Source organism: Calidris pugnax, unplaced genomic scaffold, assembly GCF_001431845.1.
Source record: "Calidris pugnax isolate Ruff unplaced genomic scaffold, ASM143184v1 scaffold156, whole genome shotgun sequence".
Taxonomy (NCBI): domain Eukaryota; kingdom Metazoa; phylum Chordata; class Aves; order Charadriiformes; family Scolopacidae; genus Calidris; species Calidris pugnax.
Genome location: NW_015090889.1, coordinates 1,627,351 through 1,650,057, shown reverse-complemented (window position 1 = coordinate 1,650,057; position 22,707 = coordinate 1,627,351). Strand labels below are relative to the sequence as shown.

The 22,707-nt window shown below is 37.5% G+C and overlaps 1 protein-coding gene across 4 annotated transcripts in view; it reads left to right on the top strand.

Annotated features, from left to right (window-relative positions):
* The window catches only part of NIPBL (Nipped-B homolog (Drosophila)), a 152,851-nt gene that overhangs the window by 40,937 nt on the left and 89,207 nt on the right, over nucleotides 1-22,707 (top strand). For 3 of the 4 annotated variants that reach the window (XM_014947588.1, XM_014947586.1, XM_014947584.1), the window contains exons 2-4: nucleotides 15,832-15,975; nucleotides 18,675-18,840; nucleotides 19,927-20,057. In XM_014947588.1, coding sequence (XP_014803074.1) covers nucleotides 15,912-15,975; nucleotides 18,675-18,840; nucleotides 19,927-20,057 — 361 coding nt within the window. In that variant the 5' untranslated portion in view covers nucleotides 15,832-15,911. Of the gene's footprint in view, nucleotides 1-15,831; nucleotides 15,976-18,674; nucleotides 18,841-19,926; nucleotides 20,058-22,707 lie in introns of those variants that run through there. The other variant, XM_014947585.1, reaches the window with a different exon arrangement.

Genomic DNA, 22,707 nt, shown 5'->3' with positions numbered 1-22,707 from the left:
AGAAATGTTAGATACAACTTTCCTTGTGGCTTTTGTAATCTAAAAGTCTCATTGCTCCTCTTTAAAATGAAAATGAAGAAAATGTGTAGTTTTAGAGGAGTTGAAAAAATACAGGGTTCTGCAATTGTTGAAAATATTAATTTTGTTAATATAATGTTGCTGTGGCTTGTTTACACTTTCATTTTTGGAATAGGGAGCCTTAGATTTTGGGCAATACTTTCTTCCTCAGCTTAATAAAATATCTTGTCTAAATGGTTGAATTGTCTTTGGATTTATTTTGTTGTAGAGCGGTTTGGGTAGCTATATGCCAGGTATAATAAAGATTGCTGGTAAAGAAAATAAAACATGTAGTCAGTTGGAATACATAGATTTTTTTTTTTGATTTTTTTTTTTTATTCCCCCCTGGCAGTTTCTGGGCAGTCTGCTCTTTGTGTCCCTGCTTGAGTAGGAGGCTGGACAAGACAACCTTCAGAGGTCACTTCCTACCTCAAACATTCTGTAATTTTTTGGGAGACAGATAGTGAGAAACACAAAACCGTGGATTGCATGAGCACAGTAGTAGTCCTCTATTTCTTCCTTCTCCCTCAAAGGCTGGGGAGTAAGGGGGGAAGAGAGAAAGGAAGATGAATATATGGAATGTCTTCAGTGTTTTTGTCATAGACTATCTACCTCATTGGTAAGGCATTGTTCAATGCAATGTAGAATAGTTGTTCTGTTAGCTTATGATGATGTTTAGTCCTGTCAAATGTAAAGTGACTTGTTTTCTGCTGTTGTATTGCATACTGAAAAGGAGAGCTCTACAGAAATATCTGTGTAGATAAACCATGTTTATGGTGGAATGGGATTAATACACAAGTTGTGAACATGAGGAAAATGATAAGTAGTTGGAAGAGAAGAAAGGCAAGTCAGGAAACAGTAGGGTTGTGTGTTTGTTGTGCCATCAGTCAGCTAAAAGCTGTGTTCGTAAAAATTCTGGGAAGTCTAACTGTCTTCCTTCTTACTCATTTGTCTTTGTGCTGTCCTGTGAGTCAGCAGGTGGCTTATTCTGTAAAAGGATGGGAATCCCATTTGTAGTTCCTGGATGCATATATCTAAATTCATTCTTCCATCTTTTTCTTCTCTCGTCTGTATACCTACACATGCTTTTATGTGTGCACATGCATGTATGTATGCCCACCTGTCTGAGGAACTGAGGTGCTGCTTTCTAACTCTTGTGACTCATCCTCATCCTTGGGAATTGTGAAAGACAGCTAGCAAAACATACATCCAAAAGAGCAGAACAAAGCCAGACTAGAATACAAAGACGTGAAATTTTAAAAAACAATCTTGGATGTGGGAAAAAGGGCAGCAAGGGTTAACTTGTTTGGTTAGTAATCACAGTAGGTTCATAGACTGTTTTGTAGGCTCTTTGGCCTTCCTTGTCACCTCTAGCCTTGTGCCACCTTCAATTGCTGCAGAAGGAGGAGGAGGTAACCATTCTAAAAGGGCCATGTTCTGTGTTTTTCAAAATAGTCTGCAAATGAAGTGAAAATTTTAGCACAGTTCCTCAGTAGGAAAGTTTCTCAGCTTTTTATGTCATATATTATGATCCTTCTTTGCTCCTTAAAATGAAAATAAAACCTTCTATTGATCTGCAGTGGTATGCCCTGGTTTTGACATTGTTCTCCTTCTATGTTGACAATGGTTCAAACTTGAAATGTCGTAGTGAATCTTCTGTGTTCTTCAATTATTCTACCCTCTTTTATTCTGATTAATAAGTTTGTACCAGACGTTATGATCATGGAATCATTTTGGTTGGAAGAGACCTGTAAGATTGTCAAGTCCAGCCCATAACCTAACACTGCCAAGTTACCACTAAACCATGTCCCTCAGCACTACATCTACACGTCTTTTAAATTCCTCTAGGGATGATGACTCCACCACTTCCCTGGGCAGCTTGTTCCAAAGCTTGATATCCCTTTCAGGGAAGAAATTTTTCCCAGTATCCAGGAACTAGCCAAACTAGATCTTAATCTCGCTGTTGCCATAAAGGACAGTAAAAGATGTTTCTATAAATACATTAGTAACAAAAGGAGGGTGAAGTAGAATCTCCATACCTTATTAGATGGTGACGGGACACACAGTGACCATGGACAAGGAAAAGGCTGAAGTACTTAATGCCTTATTTGCTTCAGTCTTTAAAAGTAAGATCAGTTGTTCTTGGGCTGCCCACCCCCTGAGCTAGTAGATAGGGGTGGGGAGCAGAATGAAGCCCCCATAATCCAAAGGGAGATGGTGTGGGACCTGCTACAGTACCTAGATATACACAAGTCTATAGGGCTGGATGGGATTCACCCAAGGGTACTGAAGGAGCTGGCACAAGGGCTCACTAAGCCACTTTCCCTCATTTACCAGCAGGTACCTGGCTAACCAGACAGGTACCAGTGGACTGGAGGTTAGCAAATGTGATGCCCATCTGCAAGAAAGGCCAAAAGGAGGATCTGGGGAATTACAGGCCTGTTAGCCTGACCTCAGTGCTGGGGAAGGTTATGGAGCAGATCGTCTTGAGTGCCATCATGCAGCACATACAGGACAACCAGGTGATCAGGCCCAGTCAGCATGGGTTTTTTAAAAGGCAGACAGGTCCTGCTTGTCTAACCTGATCTCCTTCCATGACAAGGTGACCCGCTTAGTGCGTCCCAGGTGATCAGGCCCAGTCAGCATGGGTTTTTTAAAAGGCAGACAGGTCCTGCTTGTCTAACCTGATCTCCTTCCATGACAAGGTGACCCGCTTAGTGCGTCAGGGAAAGGCTGTGGATGTTGTTTACCTGGACTTTAGTAAAGCCTTTGACACCATTTCCCACAGCATTCTCCTGGAGAAAGTGGCTGCTCATGGCTTGGACAAGTGTACTCTTCACTGGGTTAAAAACTGTCTGGATGGCCAGGCCCAAAGAGTGGTGATGAATGGAGTTAAATCCAGTTGGCAGCTGGTCACAAGTGGTGTTCCCCAGGGCTCGGTACTGGGGCCATTTCTCTTTAATATCTTTATTAGTGATCTGGACGAGGGGGATCAAGTGCACCCTCAGTTGGTTTGCAGATAACACCAAGTTGGGTGGGAGTGTTGCTCTGCTTGAGGGTAGGATGGCTCTGCAGAGGGACCTGGACAGGCTGGATTGAGGGGCTGGTGCTGATGGGATGAGGTTCAACAAGGCCAAGTGCCAGGACCTACACTTAATTCACAACTGACCCATGCAGTGCTACAAGTCTGGGGACAAGTGGCTGGAGAGCTGCCTGGTGGAAAAGGACCTGGGGGTGTTGGTTGACTGACAGCTGAATATGAGCCAGCAGCATGCCCAGGTGGCCAAAAAGGCCAGTAGTATCCTAGCTTCTATTGGAATTAGTATGGTCAGCAGGACTATGGAAGTGACTGTACTCACCGCTGGCGAGGCTGCACCTCAAGTACTGTGTTCAGTTTTGGGCCCCTCGCTACAGGAAGGCCATTGAGGTGCTGGAGCATGTTCAGAGAAGGGCAACAAAGCTGGTAAAGGATCTAGAGCTCAAGTCTTATGAGAAGCAGGTGAGGGAACTGAGGTTGTTCAGCCTGGAGAAAAGAAGGCTAAGGGGAAACCTTATCACTCTCTACAACTACCTGAAAGGAGGCTGTAGCGAGGTGGGGGTTGGTCTCTTCTCCCAGGTAATGGGCAATAGGACGAGTTGTACCAGGGAAGGTTTAGATTGGATATTAGGAAAAATTTTACACTGAAAGGGTTATCAAACACTGCAACAGGCTGCCAAGGGAAGCGTGTGGAATTGTCATCCCTGGAGGGTATTTAAAAGATGGGTAGATGTGGTGCTTAGGGACATGGTTTAGTGGTGGTTTTGGCAGTGTTAGTTTGATGGTTGGACTCAACAACCTTAAAGATCCCTTCCAAGATAGACAATTCTATGACCAAAAAAACCCAAGGTTCTGTTGGTGACACCAGACTTGGAACCAGGTATCGATCTGTTGGGTTTTCCTGTTTCTTCCTTCGTCATTCCTGCAACTAGAGGCATAGAGGAGAATACTACCTCTGCTCCTGATCCCTTAACCAGTCTTCCCAAGGCCCTGAAGACTCTATTGATTTCCCTTGCATTTCTTGTTGCACCTGCATTGCTGCCTACCTGAAAAATCAATATTGGATAATAATCTGAGGGCCGTACCAGGGTGGGAAGTTTTCGTGCCACATCTTTAACCCAGGTCCTGGGGGCAGCGGAATTCCCTAAGAAAGTTCCTGGTGTTCATATCCAGCCTTCTGTTCCCTTCAGGAGGGAATCACCTATGACAATGACCCATCTTTTTTTTCTTTGTGGGAGTAATTTCGATGCAGGGTGATAGAAATTTACAGTGTGAAACTTCAAATTTTCCCTATATCTTGGAAAAGCAAAATAGAAGCTAGTTCACAGGTGTATTTGTGTTCAACTGAACTATTTCAAGAGGTGTGACTGACTTTGCAGAAATAATGAGAAATAAAGGGATTGCTCTAACCTTGTCTACATAATGGTACTTAAGGCTTTTAATGTAAATTACCATGAGAAATTAATATGAAGTGGTTTAGTTGAGCTGCATTAAACATTGAGTTTATATTCTTTTTCAGAATTAGCTGGAATTCAGTTGGTTTTATTTTACTGTAAACTTCAGTTGCATTGAGTGAACTCTACTTTGGCATGAATAAAATTTCAAAACTGGTTTGAGGTAGTTAAGTGTGTTAAGGGAAAAAATCAGATGCATGTTTTTGGTAATTTCTGTGCTTAAGGAGATTTTATTCAAAGTAGTGTTCTTCATTGTGCTTGTTTTATACTGACTGGGTTGTAGTAGTCCTATCACAGATATTTATCTTTTGTTTTGCTCCAAGTTATTGCTTCTGCAAGTATACTTTCACTGTTGACAGCTGTTCTACTTTTCTTTGTATTGCTGCAGTACCCAGTGGAGGTGAGCTCAGAATATTGAACACAGGTCAAACATTAAAAATCCTGAAGCTTTTTTGTTCATAATCTTGAGATTGCAGCTCATTGTTATTGGTGGAATATTTGGTTATGCTGTGACACTGGTAATTTCAGAAAATTTGGAAGTTGGAAAGTTTAAGCTTGATTGAAGCTGTAAGCTTGACTAAGCCTGTGAGCAGCTTTGCAAATCAATTGCTGCAATTCCTAGGTAGCTTTGAGTTAGACTTGTAACATGTGCAGGCTATCAAGGGTAGGATATAACAGATGATCAGTAAGGTGAGAGAAATGCTTTTCTTGGAACTGCATCCTTCCTTTCAGCATGGATTGTGAGCTTAAGAAACTTCTGTTGTGTTTGTGCTGCAGATTTAGGAGAACCAGCAGCTGAAGTGCAGGATGACATAGGACACTTTCCTGGGTAACGGTATGAATCCATTCCCAGAAATAAGAAGACCATACACCAGCACAGTATTTTTCCTAGCCATTGGGAGATACCTGATCGTTACTGTCTAGCTCCAATTGCTCATGGTGGGCTGGTCATCATTTGAGCTCAGTTGATTAACAGTAATTTCAACACAATACCTCTAGATGTTGCATGCTGAATGCTTCAGGGCTTATTAATAACTTTGAATATCTGTGATTTTTCCAGCTGTAGTCTCCATTTGCTTCCTGTGCTATGTCGTAGAGTTCATTGTGCTCCAAACGTTTAGCTGACTATAATGTTCATATGAAGAAAAGCCTTTAGTGACCGGACTATGCGTGAAATGGGGAAAACGAATAAGTTGACTGACCAATGATAGTGTTTTTATGTTTAAAGTCTATTACACAATTATTTTATTTATTAGACAATAATGCTGCAGGGTTTTTTTTGAGTTACTTTTGCTCTTGTTTTCAATCTTTCCAAGCCATGTGTTTTTGTAAGCTGTTAGTAATCTTAATTAAAATGTTAAATGGATTATTGTGGGGTTTTTTTGTCTTTGAAATGTTAGCATATTTTCCTTTAGAGAAAGTATATCTTATCTGTATATTGCATGAGCAATATAAACTACCTCTTCTAAAATGAACCAAATGGAAGAAATTTTGAGTAGTGAATGCTATAAAATCACACAAATAATTGCATTGCCAGTAATTGTGCAGATGTGTACAGTAGGACAGTGTGACCAAAGCTCTCTGTGTTTCTGTACAGTCTAAAAACACTGATTTATTTAATCATTTTTGCCTAATCATAGAATCATCTAGGTTGGAAGGGACCTTAAAATCATCTAGTCCAACCATCAACCTAAACCTGACAAGAAAATAAATAAGAAATAAGCAATAAAAAAATCACTAAACCATATTCCTGAGGACCATGTCAACCCGTCTTTTGAGCACCTCCAGGGATGGTGCCTCAACCACTTCCCTGGGCAGCCCATTCCAATGCTGGATAACCCTTTCCATGAAGAAATGTTTCCTAATACCCAATCTAAACCTCCCCTGGTGCAACTGGAGGCAATTTCCCCTTGTCCTATCTCCTGTGACCTGGGAGACGAGACCGACCCCCACCTCTCTACACCCCCCCTTCAGGTAGTTATAGAGCGCTATAAGGTCTCCCCTCAGCCTCCTCTTCTCCAGACCGAACAACCCCAGCTCCCTCAGCCTCTCCTCATAAGACTTACTCTCCAGACCCCTCACCTGTTTGTTGCCCTTCTCTGGACCTGCTCCAGCACCTCAATTTCTTTTTTTGTGGTAAGGGGCCCAAAACTGGACACAGTACTCGAGGTGAGGCCTCACCAGTGCCGAGTAGAGGGGGACGATCACCTCTCAGGTCTGTTCTCTCTCTCAGGCACCTCATCACACTGTTCCTGATACAGGCCAGGACACCATTGGCCTTCTTGGCCACCTGGGCACACTGCTGGCTCATGTTCAGCCGACAGTCGACCAACACCCCCAGGTCCTTTTCTGCCAGGCAGCTCTCCAGCCACTCTGCCCCCAGCCTGTAGCACTGCATGATCATGGTACTTGTTTCCCTTAAGTTCCTCAGTCTAATAATTGTGGAAAGCATCATCAGCTAATTTCAGTTATATTTTACAGGGGATTGGAAGTCTCAAGACGGTTGTTGAAAATTGGTTGTTGGATAGAGGAGATAATGTCCCCATTGAGGAAGAGGATGCAGCACGTACTGTCTCTCTTCTAGCAGCTGAGATGTTTGGGAATGGAAGTGGATTTGATTGAAGGGAGGAAACTGGGTGTGTTAGAGAACTGTTGCAGAGCCTTTAGTTGGAGGAATTGCATCCTTGTGAAGCGATGAGGTGAAATAATACACCTATCCATCTTAACCACCTGTAGTGCTATACAGCGTCTCTCTTAAACGTGCGTGGAGCTTAAGCTGAAAAATGGGCAACAAGATGAGTATTAGGGCAAAGGGAATAACCTATCACAAGTCAATATTAATTCCAGTATAAAAAGGTAATGAGGCATTTTTGAAGTGCAACACACTAAATCTGTTCATAAAGAATTGGTGTTTATTGTGGGTCCCTAAAGAAATGTTATGCTTGTGCATCTGTTTTCTTACTGTGTATTAAAGAAGCTTGGAAGTTTTTGTATGGTTTTTCAAAGTCGAAAAAGAGGCAAAAAATGTGTGACTGGAAGACGTGCAAAATCAGGTGCTGCCTCAACAGGTTTATTTTTTCCCGGTTTTGTTTTATAAAGGTTATGAATCATCTAAGCGAGTTCAAGGACAGAAATAAAAGATGAAAAATTGGAAAAGACTACTGAAATAAATAGTTTTGGGTTTAGTGTTAAGCCAGTAGGCTTTTAGCCTGTTTAAAATCCAACCTAATTGAAGAATGGAAAGTCTTTAAAATACAAGTAAATGTCAGTATACAACTGTTTTTAGAAAAGGGCAGCACAACTACCAGCTAAGTGAGATATTCAACAAAAAGTTGAAAAAAACCCAAGCTGCTACTTCCTTTCTTACACCTGTCACAACTATTTTGTTAACAAGGATGTGTGTTGCAACATAAAGTGTTCTTCATTTGACAGAGCTGACCTAACGAGCCCTTTTAATTGCTCTTCCTCTTCTATGCATCTCTTTCCTTTCAATAAAATGAACTGTACCTATTATCAGCTACTGCTGTGTGTGCCTGAGCAAGCAAAAGCGCTTTGCTCACGAAAAAGAGCACAATTACAGATGTATTTTCTTTGTTGGAATAAGAGATGCATGTGGAATATGTAGTGCAAATGGGATATTTGCTACTGAAGTAGCTTGGGTTTTCCCTTTTTGTTTGAATTTCTCAACTATGCTTAATACCATCACTTTCTGCCAAGCAAAGTTAGGTTTTTATAGTTTAATTCTACATTTGCTTCTGCAGGACAAAAAGAGAGCTCTCAGTAGTGTCAGGATCTTTGGCATGAAAGGAGAATCTCATAAAGCAGCTATTTATTGCTTAAAAAGATGAAAAAGAAGCAGTACTAAACTCCCTGAATAACTGGATTCTCCCTGACAGAAGTTTTATCTGCTTTATTTTGCAGAACTAGTGAACGTAGCTACCCTAGTAGGGTATTTCATATCTGATAGCTATCAGTGTAATTGTGCCTGCAAAAAAATAATGTGTGTTATATACAGGTTAACTTTTAAAAACACACCGGTTCTTTGGTTTGGGTTTTGCTACCTTATCAGTAGGACTTGGTCTTGCATCACCTCTCTGTCTTCTTTTGCAAACAGGTGCAAGATTTGTGTTGCATTCACTTCAGTTTAATCCCCATGTTTTAAGAAGACAACTGAGCTGCCTAGCAGTAAAGCTTTTTAAACAGATTCTGTTTTCCATTAGTTGTCTAATGATACGGCAGGAAATACACTTACATGTAAAACAGTATTCTTAGTTATTTATATAGCCCTGTTGATGCATTGAGTATTTTCCATGAAAGTCAGTAATTCTGAGATTTACATTTTTCTCTTTTACTGAAATAAGCTACACTTGTTGATCATCACAACACTTGGTAAATATTATTTCATTTTCTGCAAATTTTCAGGTTTGCCTGAAAGAACAGACTTTTACTTGATTCTTAAATGTCTTATTTGTGCATGAAGTAATTTATTTTAAAGAGGTTTTTGTGCTAAGACATCTGAATTAAATATTCAAGATGTTAAGTGCAGAACACTGTCTATAATTTTAATTTTTGTATCAAATAAAATGAATAAAAAGGAAGAGTTTCCTGTGCTTGAAAGAAGGAAATGGCTTTAACAGAAAAAGGTCCTAATGCTGCTGGAGCCACATTCCTTCTTTTCAGGAAACTCTTTTCTCATGAATTTTCAACCTTTGTAATTGCAAGGTAGCAAGGTCAACGTTTCATGCGGGACATAGTGTAGATCAGGGAATGTGAATAGGTGTCTGCTTTCTGCATATGGCTTAGTCCGATCATTTTTCTTAAACTTTTTAATTTTTTATTTTTTTTTTTATTATGGTGGTCCAATTGTGTCAATGTCCCTCCTCTCTTCCCCAGGAAGAGTTATTCCAGGTGCAAAGCACAATTTATGCTTTATGTTAGTTTACCTTGGTAGAAATGCATGTGCTCCTGGACTGGGGGGCATCTTTCCTTGAATCCACAGACCTCTCATACTGCGTGTGTCCACCACCTCTACTGGGGTTTCTCTTGCCCTTGACTGTGGTGTTGCTGCCCCTGCTATCACATGCGCAGCAGGGGCATCAGGGTCGTTGTTATTGAACAGAACAGTGGAGACCAAGGGAATGTGGCAATAGCTAGAGGAAGAAGTGGTTTGTTCTAAACTTTGTTTCTAGAGGTTGCTATATATTCAGGAGCAACTTAAAATTGGCACAATACAGTACTTTTCGCTAAGGTTTCTTTTCTTAAAGTAGTTGTAATTTGCAGTGATTTGAGCAGCTGCTGTTGGAGTAGTTTTAGAAAAACACGTTATGCTAATACTGGTTTCAATTAAAATTGTACTATTTAATTTTTACCTCAGATTTTAATTTTTCACTTGCTTTGTCAGCATCACTGATTCTGTGGCTGATCACTTTAGGATCCAAACATATGGATTTCACTAGGACATGAAATTTCATCTGGTTTTGCGCTTCTAGGTTTCTGTGTCTGTATTTTCGAACTTAATTTTTTGTAGCCAGTATTGTAGAAGATGAAACTGTTGTGTATATATTGTGAACTTCCTGGTTTCGTAAATGCTGAATGTGTTTTCATGGGCTTTTAATGAGTCTTCTGAATTTCTGACACTCCACTCCTTCACCCCCCAATTTATCTTCACCTCCCCCTACAAGCTGCAACCCCCCGCCCACTCCCCCTCCCTTTGATTGTTCAAGTTAGATTCATACCAGGTGGCTTCATAGTTTCTTGCATTACTATTTTAACCTTAGACAGCTGCCTCAGTGATTAATTACTGTTCACTTCCAATACTGATTTTTTCTGCAATGGAATTAGTGGTAAGATGCTTTATATTGTCATTGTCATTCTCGTGATTTATTTCTCCCCTCCGGTCCCCTCACCCCCCAGCTCCTTAAGTGTTAGACTGTGTTTTGGCAACCATATTTCCTTCCTTAGTATTTTTTAAAGTTTTTTGTAAGCATTTAGTTCTGGAGACTTACTGTCATTGTATGATAAAACTGTAGCTCTGGTACAGAAACTAGAATTCTGCCCTCTTGTGGGTAAATCTATATGACATACTGCAGTCCTGGTATCTTACTTGAATGAGAATTAGAGGATATTCAGTCATTCACTTTCTGCTTCTCTTAAAGTGATTTTTTTAAAATTTTTTTTTAAAGGAAATTTCATGGACTAATAACTAGCAGAGATTCATGTAGTAACGGACAAGAAAAGTAGATTATTGCAAAATGTGGAAGTTCAAAACTGTCTATGAGGAAGGCTTAATAAATTTCTAATAGCATGTTTGCTGATTTAAAAGAAACGAAAAAGTCCACTGCTTGCTTAAATTATAAAATAACTAATACATGAGTTGTACCAGTTTATTTTGAATGTGCAGCTTCAGAAATCAACTTTGGTCATGGTGTTGCAGTTACATCAATATGACGCTACTCGCTACTCAACAGATAAGAAATGAAAACTCCTTTTTAAAGTATTTTCATTGTAAATAAAGATTTCATGATCTAAATAAAACATAACTGTATTTAAATTATTCTGTTTAATAGAATGCTTTCAAAAAGAAAAATATAGAGACCTAACACCATAGCCCTCCTTTAAAATTTAATTTTAATCCACCTAATTGGTCTTTAATCTTCTCAGAAATACATTACGTCAGTCATTTATGTCATTTTTTAAAATCAAAAGATACAGTAAGTTAAAGAGTACAATGGAGTATGAAGAATGAAAAGTTTAAACATAAATAGCACATTTCTGAATCCTGAGGTTGGTTACTTATCTTTGCATAACTACTGAGCCTGTGTTTTATTGCACATAGATTTTGTTTTCCACCATTCTTATACATGCACATAGCTAAGCTGTGGAAGGACTGGGTATTTTTGTTAAGGAAACTAGAAGAGGAGGAATGTTTCATAAATGCAGAGTGAAAAAAAAAAAACCCACAAAACACCAACAACCCACAGCATTTTAAATTTAACATTTTGATAGGATTTTTCTTTGGAATATTCATTTGAAGGTAAAGGAGACTATACATAATTAACAAAAAAAAGGGCACAAGATAATACACAGAAGTTACACTTTAAATTTGTTCTTAATGTCCATAGCAAAAACTTTTAAAATATTAAATTCCTTGCAGTCTAGGCTTGGCTGCACTTTATTATTGTGTATTATGATGATCGCTTGTTCATATTTTATTCTCAATATATGCTGCCATTTCACTGTTTTTGTTTCACCGGGGGGTTCTTTGTGTCACTTTCATTGTGCACTGCAGTTTCTTCCTCCCTGAAACATCTTTTATGATATCCGTTGTTTCTTATAAAGAAGCAAAAGCCTAAATACATCTATACTGACTAAGCAAGACTTATTTGTATATATGTAAATTTGATTTCTACTGCTCTGTTTGAACTGCTACACTGCACTCTGATGCATTGTTAAAAGCTTTACAATGTAGCAGTTCTTTGATCTTCTTGATTCAACTAATACAACTAATAGTTTCATTTTTTCAGTCTAGAGGTAGAAATGCGGTACTACTGGTAATAGTTACTGTGCAAAGCTGCGAATGTAAAATTTTCTAAATTGAAAAATATTGATTCTTCTTGACTAATTGTGAGCTGCTACTATGTAGTACTTCTAACTTTTATTACAGTTGGGGAATGGAAAAGAAAAAGCAACCAACCACAACAAAACTTATCTGTCAGTCAAGCCATTAATTGTTGCATGATGTGATGTTTTGTATGAAAGAAACTCTCTCGTCTTGAGCTGTCAATTTTTTTCCTCTAACAGCTTGATACTTTAAATTCCTTAAATGAGTGAGTTTGCTAATATGCTCAGTGACATAAAGTTTGAGTTCTAGTTTCACTGGATCTCAGTCTCTAGTTCTGGAATTGAATCTCACCTTGTTTGCCAGTTGTATAACAGATGCAGTTTTGCTCTCAACACAACTGATGTAATATTTGGACCCAGATATTCCCATGTTGTTTCTTCATATTGTGTTTGTTGTATAAACTAATCCCATCACTTAATCCCATCAGTCACTCTTTTGTCTTTTGTTTACTCTTGTTACCTGGAACAACAGCTCTTGAAACCCCAAGTAGCTTGGATAGGAGATATTGCTTTATTTAACGGGTGCTAGGTGGAAATCCACAAATCTAGAACACCATACCGGGGATATTCACCCATGAGTTATACACTAAAGATTCTCATAATTCCACCTACCTAATACATAACTCCACCTATGCTTACATATTCATCACAATGACTGAATAGCCCTTTTGCACATGTATTAAATTCTGTAGCAGTAGCAAAACACTTCTGAGCAGGTGTGAGCTCCTCAGTGGTCATTTAGGTAAGGATACCCTTCCTCACATTATCCTTTTAAGGTATTGAGGTTTTTTTAAGGTATTTTAGGACAGTAAAAGTTTACTGTAAGTTTGCCAACTTCTTGATGATAAGGATGTTCCCTGAAGTAGTCACAGCTTTGTCCTAATTGGTATAGGAGTATCTATTATGACATATGAGAGAACCTTGAAGTGATTAACTACTTCTAGTAGTCTCCTCATTATCACTCAGTGACTAACTATTTTCTCACGGAGCAAGAAGCTAAGTAATTAAGTATTTTCTCACACAGTAAGCAGGTTAGTAGGAATCAAACAGCATTTTAGTTAGCATATGGTTATAAACAGAGAAGCCGCCTGTCATTGGTAACACTCTCATCTGTTTACTCACTTCATCATACTTACAAAAACTTCGTAGTGTAAGAGCCAAACTTCTTGAATCGCAGGGCTTAGTTCCCAGCTGGTGCAGGCAACTACCTCCTATCCTTTCTGTAACATCTGTATGATCCATCTTCAAAGTAATGGTGTTGCTTATCTCTACTACTCCTAATTGAAGGCTGTTGCACAAAGTGGCCGCTCTGATGGTAAGAAGCTCTGTTCTGATTTTCTTCTTGCTTGCATTCATGCCCCCATTAATTGTTGTGTTAGCATTGCCCTGTAGCATTCCTCCTTTGTAACCTTCTTTGACTGCCTTAGAGAGAGCAACCACATTCCCTCTTGACCTTTGTTTCGTTAGCTAAACAAATCAACCCTTTCTACTCTACTCTTACAAAAGAAAGTTTTCTCTTCCCCTGACCATCCTTGCTCACTGCACTTGCTCCACTCTCAGGTCTGGCTCGTGCCAGTTTAGGTTTCATATCAAGTATCTGTGGAGGATGTTTCTAATTTAAGTGCCTGCTTTTGGAGGAATTTTACCCGTTGAATGTCTGTATAATTTTATTATTACAGCAATAATACTTGGAAAGAACTTGAATTAGTAGTGACAGCAGAAAGTTTACAGCTTTCCCAGGTGATCAGGAAGGGAAAGTGAACAGGTTATTTTTGTTGTTGTTGTTTTGTTTCTGTGTTACATAGAGAATTTCCAATAATACTGACTACTGATGTGGCCTTAGGTTTAATGCAGTTTCAGTCAGGAGAGAAGAGACCATCAGACATAACCTTCTTATTGTACATACAATTTAAGTGTGGAAGGTGTTCCTTAATTACTAACCATTCAATGAAAACTCGAATTCTAGAAGTGTTACCTCCTGTGGGTTCGCTGTTGCAGACTCATGACAAAAGTTGGTCTCTCCCTTCTCCCCTTTCTCTTTTCTCCTCTCTTCTCTTTTCTCTTATTGCTTATTTACGGCACTAAGAAGCCACTGAAATTCTGTGTATATTGGCATTCATTTGGGGCAAAAACCCCTGAGTATCAAGTAGTATTTGGAACTGCTCTGGGTGTATGAAGGCTGTTTTCTATTGGATTAAAAAACCCAAGCACAACAACCTGTACAGAATATCTCTTTGGTTCCGTTTCCTTAACTAGATTTTTGTACTTATTATGTACTACACTGTTAATAAACAAGTGTAATTTAGTGGTGAGAATGGAACTATGGCAGGCACAGCAAAGGAAGTCAGCTCATTGTCAGTTGTTTAACCTTGGTGTTCGTATTTTTTTCAAAGAATTCAGTTGTGTGTAGATAGGAAAACTTTATACAGCGAACTTCAGGGGTTCATGGGAACTTTGAGTGGGAAAAAGACTTGTAACATTCAGTTTTCTCGTCTTCCTTGGAATCTATACGTATTTATTAGCAATGGTGTCCTATATATTGTCATTGATGTGGCAGAAGAAAGAGTAAGATAAACATTACTAAGGAAATGGCAGTGATCTTTTGGTTTCTGTGTATTGTATATGTAATGCTCAAAAATGTTGCTTTGTAAAGTAAGCATAAGCAAATCAGGATTTCAGCCCCTTCAGTAGATAACATAAATGCTTATAGAAGAAGTCTTTTTACTATTGCCTGAACTGTTGACACAGATGCCTGTCTGTAATAAGTAACTGCATTATATATCAAATGCCTTTCCTTTAATTTATATTGCTTGTCTTCAGAAAATATCATATTTAATTTTTGTCATTTCATTAGTATAATAGTGGATTGTAATGTGTGATCTTTGTAAATTTTTCCTGTTTTAGAACTGGACTTGAAATTATTGTAATGACCTGGTTTTGGTTTGTTTTTTATTTTTAGCAGTGTGGACTTTGTTACCATTGGGATCTTTAAAGTTAGTGAAAACTGAACAAATTCCTTTTTCAGTAGTTGAATATAAACTATGCTGTTTTACAGGAAATAAATGAACTAGTTTACTGGTGGATAAACCTTTTCTTTTTGTGGAGGAGGTGATACAGTTTCTGGTGGTAGTTTCATGAGATCAATTTTGAAATGGCTACTACTTTTTAAAATATACTAAGATTTTGTATTTTGCACTTTGTTTACTCCTTGATTTTTGCATCTGTAAATCAGTGCTTTTCGTTTTGCTAGCTTACTCTGTATGAAAAATATTTCCTTCTGCAAAACTGGGAAGTGAATATAGCAGCTAATTAAACTGGTTATGCATTAAGTCCTATCCACTGCAATATGAAGTTACAGACATTTTGTTACCAATTTTGAGTTGGTACTGTATAACCTAAGCAAATTTTCTTTTTCTTGCCATATCTTTTTTGGTGAAGGGCTTTGCTTCTGAGACTTGGCTTTTGATTGCTTAATACCATTTGATATTTAAAATCTACATTGTTTTACCCACTCTTGACAAAAATTACTTAGTATGCAGCTGAGGGTTTGGTGTCCATTTCATTCATATTACTGAATTTAAAATTCTAAAAAAAAATAAACTGAGAATTTTAATTTGGTTTTGTTCTTTTTCATATGTGGGTTTTTTGTTTTTTTTATTTCAGTGCTTGGGAGATGGGAAGTAATGATAGCTGGCACCTGAACTAAAATATCTGTGTAGGCACTACTGTCCCAGAACTTCAGGATGAATGGGGATATGCCTCATGTTCCCATCACTACTCTTGCAGGGATTGCTAGTCTTACAGACCGTAAGTACTCTTTTTTTTTTTTTTTTGTCTCTGCTATGCTGTTTATTTCTTCAGTAAATACCTGCATTTTCAAAATACTAAAAATAGTTCTATTTTAAAAGTTCTTAAAGGTAAATCTGTTGAAAGTCAGATTTGGCATGAAAAATGTTAATTTTGTCATTGCTTAAATTTTAAAAATCTATTCAAATAGAACATGTTAATTTAAACATTAAATGAAATGTACTTTTAAAAAAACCCTTCAGGACACCTGAAACAAAATGTAGGAATTAATTTTTTGTTCAGAATATCATTCAGTAGCATATCTAGGTATCCCACTGATAAAGAAAAGCATATATAGGATAAAATACTTCTCTAAAACATACATCTCATTGGAGAGAATGGATCAGACTGATGCTCAACTAACTGAAGAGAGTTGTGTAATATTCTCAATACACTTGAAACCTAGTTTCTTAGTTTTGGACAAGGTATAAAAAGTTGCTCTAATTAATAGGTGGAAAGAATGGCTGCTAGAATGGAAAAAAGTAGCTGAACCTGTGAGCCTTCTTTCTTAGCTGTTCAGCCTACAATAGGAGTAGATAAAGTATGTGTACTGTCTTTAAATATATCAGGAAGACAAAATGCATGGAAAGGAAAAGAACTGTTTACATTAAAAGCTGGTAGTGGCACAAAAATAAATGGTTATAGTGGGAACGATACTGCAAATATGTGAACAACCACTGCAATAAGAGCAATTGGGACAAAGATGCATGTTGTTCATAAACTGTAAGAAAGAATTTACAGCTCAGTTGTCTATCTGAGGATAATTGGACTCAGTGACCCATGTGCTTCTTCTGAGCTCTTATTTTTATTCTTATACTGTTGAAATTTGGAGACTTCCCAAGAGACACTGAAAGTGTATACCCGGCAATTGAATTTAATTCCCTACAGTAAAAAGAGTATTTTAAAAAATGTATTGGAGGAAAAACCCACACTTGTATTGTGCTTCTGGTAATCTGAAAGATCAAATTGGAAGATACTGTTTATGTATTTAGATGTGTATATGTATGTAGATGTGTATATGTGTGTCATTATGTATGTCTAATAATGGACCATCAGGATGCAAATAATAAGTTTCCAGTACATGGGAAGTTTTCCAACATTAAGTATTTGCAGGTAAGGTTCTAAAGAAAGTCAAAGTACTTAACTGGTCGAAGTCACTAGCCACACTCCTGGTGCAAGAGTTTCTTAAAACACTGAACTACCTTTGGAGGGATTAGCCCTTGCATTAGGTGCATTTTGCTTCTTTATCTGTCACGTTTATCTGATGTTTAGAAACTCAGGAACAACTGAAAAAGAAAGGCTTGTAACTGCTTTACCATATTTTTCTCTGTGTGAAAAAGAACGCACTGGAATGGGCAACACCTGTTGCCTTAAAAACATGGAAGACATGATGACTAAAGGCAATAGAGTAGGCAGTTAACTAGCTGAACTTATACTGTTGTAATTAATATTTTTTGCTAATCTTACTAATTTTTCCAAGTTTTGGCACATTCAGCGTAATCTGATGCAAGTATTTAAAGGTAGTTATTTTAATTTATTATTCACTTATATTTGGATAGCAATTTATGTCTAAATAAAATAATGATATACATTATATAGGGGGAAAAGTACTGGAATTCTCTCCCCTCTTATTTTTTTAAATAAAGAATTTCAAAATAGAAAAGAGACAACAGAGTATATTTCACTTAATTATTTTTTTTCCTTAAGCTATTTCTCATGATTCAGTTAAAACCTTTACCTCAGAGCTGTAATCAGCCTGGGAACTTGAACTTAAGAGTCAGCTTGTTTTTGTGGACCCAGAAAAATGACTTTTCTGTGTAGCTAGCTTTCTGGCCTGTTCTGGCTTACTCTCTTCTTGTCTGTGTAGCTCTGCCAATCATCTGGTCCAGGCTTCTTATATGGTACACTTCCTTGTTACACCTGTAGACCTAGGGGTGCCCTCTTGAAGTGTAGTGTGCTCATTTATGATCTGATTGAAATATTGTGATGGGTGTTTCAATTAAATCTTTTTACCAATATTTATGAATAGGTATATTGACTGAATTGACATGTTAGTGATGGTACCAATCAAAGATACTAGCCTTTTCTTGAGAAAGATTACATAGAAATATAAATACATGAGAAAAATAAACTGAGAATTAAATTAGTAGCTTAAAATTGGCTTTTGGGTTGTTTGGTTTTTTGGTGGGTGGGGTATGTTGGCTTTTTTATTTTTTTAATCTACCTTGATCATACAAAGTGGGAACAGTAACTTAATATGAAGATCAGAGTAGAAAACTTTAAGTATATGCTGAATGCATTTACGCTACTGCATGCAACTACAAGGATTTTGCATTTCCTTTCTTTATTGATTATCTTAGCTCCAAGAAAAAAGTATGAAAACATACTAAATAATATTCTGGAATGTTTAAAAGTATGTTTTGATTAATAATACTTGCATTAGGACAATTAAATATTTACAATAATATAGTAATTTAACTTGTGGAGTTGACCACATTACTTTGTTTAAAACAGAGTCCAGCCTTTGTGTGAGTGTGTGTGTGTATTCATGATTAAAAAGAAATTCATCAATCTTCTCAGTATTTTAAATGTAGATGTCAATTTTTCTTTCCTGTGTACCATGAAATAATTCTGAACTCCTTTCTGTTTTCTGATAACAGTTTTGAACCAGCTGCCTCTTCCATCACCTTTACCTGCTACAACAACAAAAAGCCTGCTTTTCAATGGACGGATAGCTGAAGAGGTGAACTGCCTTCTGGCGTGCAGGGATGAAAATCTGGTTTCACAACTCGTCCACAGTCTCAATCAGGTGTCAACAGATCACATGTATGTATTTTGAACTTCAACTGTATCAGATCACAATTGTTATTCCTCGAAATCAAAATTAATTGGAGTGAGAGGGATATTTGTGAGAACGTGCCAGGTTTTTATTTGGCTTGCTTAGCAGATGACTGCTATAAGAGGCAAATATTTCAGTCAGGCAGAATGTGAATAATTGTCTGTAAGCTGTTATGCATAAATGTGGGGCTTATTCTGTAGATCTGCTTCTTATTCCATTCTTGCTAGTTAGGAGTGCAGAGTTCATGGTGTTGTTTGTGCAATACTCATTTGTGTTCCACTTTGGTTAATAATGTGCACAGACAAATTATATGCTCAGTACTACACAAAAAAAAAAATTTTGGGACACCTGTGTAAGACCTGTGTCAATTCTCATTAGGTATTGAATTTAAATACTTCAAGACTTGAACCAGCAAGTAAGCTAATGTATTCTATTTTGTTAATTTATTTTTTTGAGAATCTTTCCCTGATGTCCTTTGAATTGTCTTATGGTGGCAACCCTGGTTCTTTCCTACATGTTCGAATTAATTGTTTTGATCAAATGGAAGTAGCTTTTAAAAGTCATCAAAGCAAATAATAATTGAAAGCATGTGTGCATTTATAGAAAATCCATTACTTTTTTTTTTGTGGTTCGGAGGGAATCCTGTGATGTTAAAGATATGACAATTTCCCTTTTTAAAATAAAAGATTCTCAAAGCATTGGGCTGCAACCCGAATGTTATACATTCATACATATGTTATTTTCACTCCTACAGTAGTACTTCCTTGACGTTATGCCAAAAACATTATTTTATTGAGAAGCTCACAATATAAAAGTGGGCATAAAAAACTTTATAATAGTCTGAAACTGGCAGCCATGTATATACAAGCGCGTAGTAACAGAAAAGAATTTAGAGGCAGGGAACAGTGCTTTGCAGACTTGGGGTTTTTTTTCTATATTTTAACAGTAAATTGTCTTCTTTCATTTTGGTTTTGTTTTTTTGTTTTTCTTTCTTTTTTTTTTTACTTGACTCATAGTTTCTTATAATTTGAAAATGCATTTGCCTCTTTATTTGCTTACTTCCACAATTCCAGAGAGTTGAAAGATAACCTTGGCAGTGATGATCCAGAGGGAGATATACCAGTCTTGCTGCAGGCTATCCTGGCAAGGAATCCTAATGTTTTCAGGGAGAAAAGCATGCAAAACAGATACGGGGTACAAAGCGGTAAGTATTTTTGACTATTTATTGATTGCATTTATGTTGTTCTGTAAGTTTAGGGGGCTAATACTAAATACAAATATATATGGAGCACAACTGTGATATTTATGCCTTACCTTGCATTTGATAGTGATATAAAGCTGTGTATCTTGACATCTTCTGACTGTATTAGAATAATCTTGGAAATAAACTCTACCAGGTATTTTTGTAAAAAATGTTTAATTTCACAACAAAGTTTAATATTTAGTATGAGTGATTGGATTTTGTTTTTAAGTTATTTTATTTGAATTTCTTTATGGCTAGGTTTATGTATCTGTCAATGAGTAATTAAATTTGGAAAAATATGCCTTGAAAATCTGTACAATTATAGTGTATCATTACAGTGGTAGTTCTTAATAGTTCTGGGGTAAGGAATGAGGTGGAATGAACTATACTAAACAGATCCTCCCTCTGTTCTTTGTCTCAGCAACTTGTGATGCCCTGCAGATCTTACTGTTTTGACAGCTAATTCTCTTCTGACGTGTAGTGAGATATACTGCTGATAGCAAAGATGAAGAGAGACCAAGCAAAGGGTTAATTGGATAGTTTCTGTTGTAGATCTGGAGACTTGACCTGAAATATATTCTTTAAATATCAAACTATGTCATGAATAGGAAAATTTCCAGAATTTTTGCAGTGTAGGGGTAAAGCTTTGCTAGTACTTTAGAGAAATAGATAGAAGTGTTACGGGAGTCCACAGAGGATAGGAAGTGTAGTGTGCTTTTGGGGGGGGGGAAGAGATTATTAGGTTCATTCACCTAGGTTTGTGAGTAAAAAGCCGTAAAATATTTGAAAAGAATTTTCTAAGGACAGAACACATAAAGTTCCTTGAAAGAAGACAAAAAATTCTTGGAATGAAAATGTGAAAGGCAGTGCTAAATATTTGTAAGTTCATTGGTACCTATATCCTGAAATTTAAGCTCTGGAAACAGTCTCCAGATCCTGCGTTTAGTAGTAGCTGTGGCAGAGTATGATTTTTCCAGCTGTGGGAAGAGTTGTGATTGTCCTGCCAGTTTGCAGAGTGGTCCCAGAAAAACATGTGCTTGAATTGGAGTTTTCCACCAGTTTTGTAGAAGAAAGTAAGTTTTGCCAGTGCAAAAAGGAGACATCATTTTTGAAATTATCTGTCCCAGTGGAGGCTTTTGAAGGAAGACAAAGCTAGTTCATTTCTAATTTTTGCTAATTCTGTGCTTCACAAGGAGAAACCCTTTTGTGAGTTGATTCAGTAGATTAAGAATAATCTTAACATCTCTATCTTTAAATGTGCTAGTAAATGTGCTTTGGCCTATGCTCAGAGGAAGGTATTAATACAGAATAAAAAATAATTCAACATGAAACTTAAACAGTTGATGTTATTTTATTAAAGTTGACAAAGTGGTTTCAGAAAACCAGAAGAGATCAGACTTTAATATTCCCTTGAATATTTAATTTTATTTTACATAATTCTGAATACTTGTATGAGTGCAAGCATTGCAATGCAAGTGTAAAATCTGAAAACTGGAACTAAAAGGGGGAAGAAGGGGAAAGCATAGCTGCAGACAAAGTATTTTGAGAGGAAGAAAGCCCTGGAATCGTAAAGCTAGGTGAAGTGTGACTTTATTTTCGGTGGAAAAAGGCCACACTCTTACTGGGACATAGATGGACCTTTAAGCTCGATGCTGGCAAATTGGGATAGCCTTATTAGCTGTTACTATGTCAGGTTCAGATCCCCAAGGTGAAAGGAGGCTATACTGATGTGTTGGGGCAGCAACGGCTGGGTTTTCCTCTGATTTCTGAAAAGATACTGTAATCTCTGTAGTGTCACGATTTGTAGAACAGTTGAGGGTTTGGCAGAGATCTTATGTAATGCATTTTGCCAGCTGGAAGAATGAAATTTAGACTCTGTTCTAGTATTTAAAATTCATCTCTTCTGTTTTCCCTACTGTCTTCCTTCTGAATATTGTCATTCGGCTTCTGTTGAGTCCAGCATGTGGTGAAGTCAGCACTTGGTATTGCGAGCCACTGTTTGTAATGCTCACAGTTGAGAAGGAATGAAGGCATCAGGACCCCCTGTCTATTTACTCAGCCTGGGATGGGTCTGTGCACCATGATCCCTTCATGTCCGTTCCAGCGTTAGTACGGACAAAGTGAACTCAAATTCATTCCTCCGAGCTTTCAGTGCTGGTGCAAGAACAGGAAGATCACCTGGCTAAAGAATTCCATTAAACATGAAATAAAATTCTTGATTCAGTACAGTTTGTCAGGAAATCTCCAGAAAGCTAAATACTATGTTTTGAATTCTTGTGAATATAAGGTGAAGCTCAAGCAGAATTCTGTGCTGATGTTTATTCCCAAGTTCATATTGATTCATAGTTCAACACTGAGTTTAAAGCAGGAGTTGGTTTTAGTTATGATCAACAAATAGCTTAAGAAGGGTGTATTATCTGAATACTTCTGAAGCTTCATGTCCCCACTGGGCACCCCTCACTCTCCTCTCCCGCCGTTGCTGGCGTATTTTGTTCCAGGTAACATAGCATCAATATTCCCCATCTTTTGATAACAGTCCCATTGTTGAAACAGTCTTCATACAGGTTAGATTTTTAGTTAGATTTTTCAGACTGTTTTCTATTACCAGGTT